Source organism: Aplysia californica, unplaced genomic scaffold (assembly GCF_000002075.1).
Source record: "Aplysia californica isolate F4 #8 unplaced genomic scaffold, AplCal3.0 scaffold01593, whole genome shotgun sequence".
In the NCBI taxonomy this organism is placed as follows: Eukaryota; Metazoa; Mollusca; class Gastropoda; order Aplysiida; family Aplysiidae; genus Aplysia; species Aplysia californica.
Window position 1 is genome coordinate 33,625 of NW_004798863.1, and position 1,701 is coordinate 35,325.

At 57.3% G+C, this 1,701-nt stretch overlaps 1 protein-coding gene across 1 annotated transcript in view; it reads right to left on the minus strand.

Moving 5' to 3' along the window:
- The window catches only part of LOC101863644 (cationic amino acid transporter 3-like), a 7,477-nt gene that overhangs the window by 2,044 nt on the left and 3,732 nt on the right, over positions 1-1,701 (minus strand). The window contains exon 3 of the mRNA XM_005113074.3: positions 30-1,617. Within this exon, the coding sequence (XP_005113131.1) occupies positions 30-1,617 (1,588 nt within the window). The remainder of the gene's footprint in view (positions 1-29; positions 1,618-1,701) is intronic.

A 1,701-nucleotide genomic window follows, 5' to 3' on the forward strand; every position in this document is an offset into this window, starting at 1 on the left:
CCCACCCCTCCCCCCGACACACAAATTACCTGGGAAGATCCACATGGCAAACCGCGCCCAGCTGACAAAGGGCAGGGCGGCAATGAGCAGCATGTCGCACGTGATGGCGAGTAGAGGCACGAGGGGCACGTAGGGGGCCTTGAAGTACAAGGGGGCGGAGTTCTGGGGCTGTCGCGCCACGCACAGGGCGGAGACTAGCATCAGGGCGAGGCTGACACACAGCAGAGTCACCGCCCACCACGCCCCGTCATTGTCACTAGGCCACGCCTCACAGGTCGCCGCGAGACATGTGCTGGCGAGAATGTAGACTAGCAGGAAGTAGCGCGTCTGACGCCACGAGTGTTCGTCTGCGTGAAGGGTGACAGACGGCGAGATGGCCACTAGACTGCTGCTCACTGATGACGCGAGCGAGCGCGCTGTCCCTACACCACCACCACCTCCAACGCCGTTGAGAGCTTGGGTTCGATCCCTGAGTCCCGTAAAGCATTTATTGTCTTTGTTCAGGACGGCCACAAGATCTGATGGAGCGGTGGAGCCCCTACCCCCGTACACCCCGGAGCTACTGGACATGATGGGGTGGGCGTTGTACGAGGAGAAAAGACTGTCCTTTTCTGAGTACACGTCCAGTCCTGACGTCATGTTCTCGCCCTTTGACGTGGGGTGCGGGGGTTTGAACCTGTTGATGAAGGTGATGGAGGAGGAGACGGCGGGGGAGGGGGACATCACGGAAGTCTGAGAGTTTGGCCGGTTGTTGTTCAAAGCTTTCTCGGCGGGCTCAGAACCGTGCGTGGGGTTGTGGGAAACCACGTTCATTATTCCTGGAGAGTGGGGTTTCCCCATGTTATTATTAGATACTTTTTTGACAATGGGGGATCGTGACAAAATAGGGGAATCCCCTATAGGAGAATAGTACTGCTTCTCCTCACTGGGAACCTTACAGTCTCCCGTCGTCAGAAGAACCAGTTTCGGAGGTCGCGTTTCGCTGAACTCTAACCCGTCCTTAATGTCAAGGCCGTCCTCGGCTACCATGGAGTTAGGAAGGTCAAGGTCGGAGTACTCACGACAGATCCCGACGGTGGCCGGCTGGTAGCGGATGAAGAGAAGGATGATGGAGGAGGACACGAACTGCACGAGAGTGGAGATAGAGGACATCTCCAGCAACGTCCGGAACTCGAGGACCAGAGAGCTCAGAGCGATGGCCGCCCCTGTGAGAAAGTGAGGGGCCACAGGGATCCCGTTATAGCCCACTTTGGACAGGAACCCGGGCAGTAGACGATCTTGCGACATGGAGAACAGCAGCCGCACAGGGTGCAAGAACGAACCGATGACGACCGGAAGTAGCCCCAAGACCGCGCCCACCCCTATGACGTAATGCGCGGCGAAGATCCCTTTCGTCTCGTAGGCCCGAGCAATGGCGGCGTTGTCTGCCAGCTGTTGCCATGGCGACGCTAGCGTGAGCGCCGAGGAGACGAGGAAGAGGATGGTGAAGAGGAGAGCGAGGCTGAAGCCAAAGGCGGTGGGCAGGGACTTGCACGGGGTTCGAGCCTCCTCCGCACACGACGCGAGGTTGTCTACGCTGACGAATGTCGACATGATCAGTGCGGCGCCCGACATGATCTGGGGTGGGATGGAAATGAAGAAATAGATGAGTAAATAAACAAATGAGGAAATAGATAAATAGATACATAAAAGACTTACTAC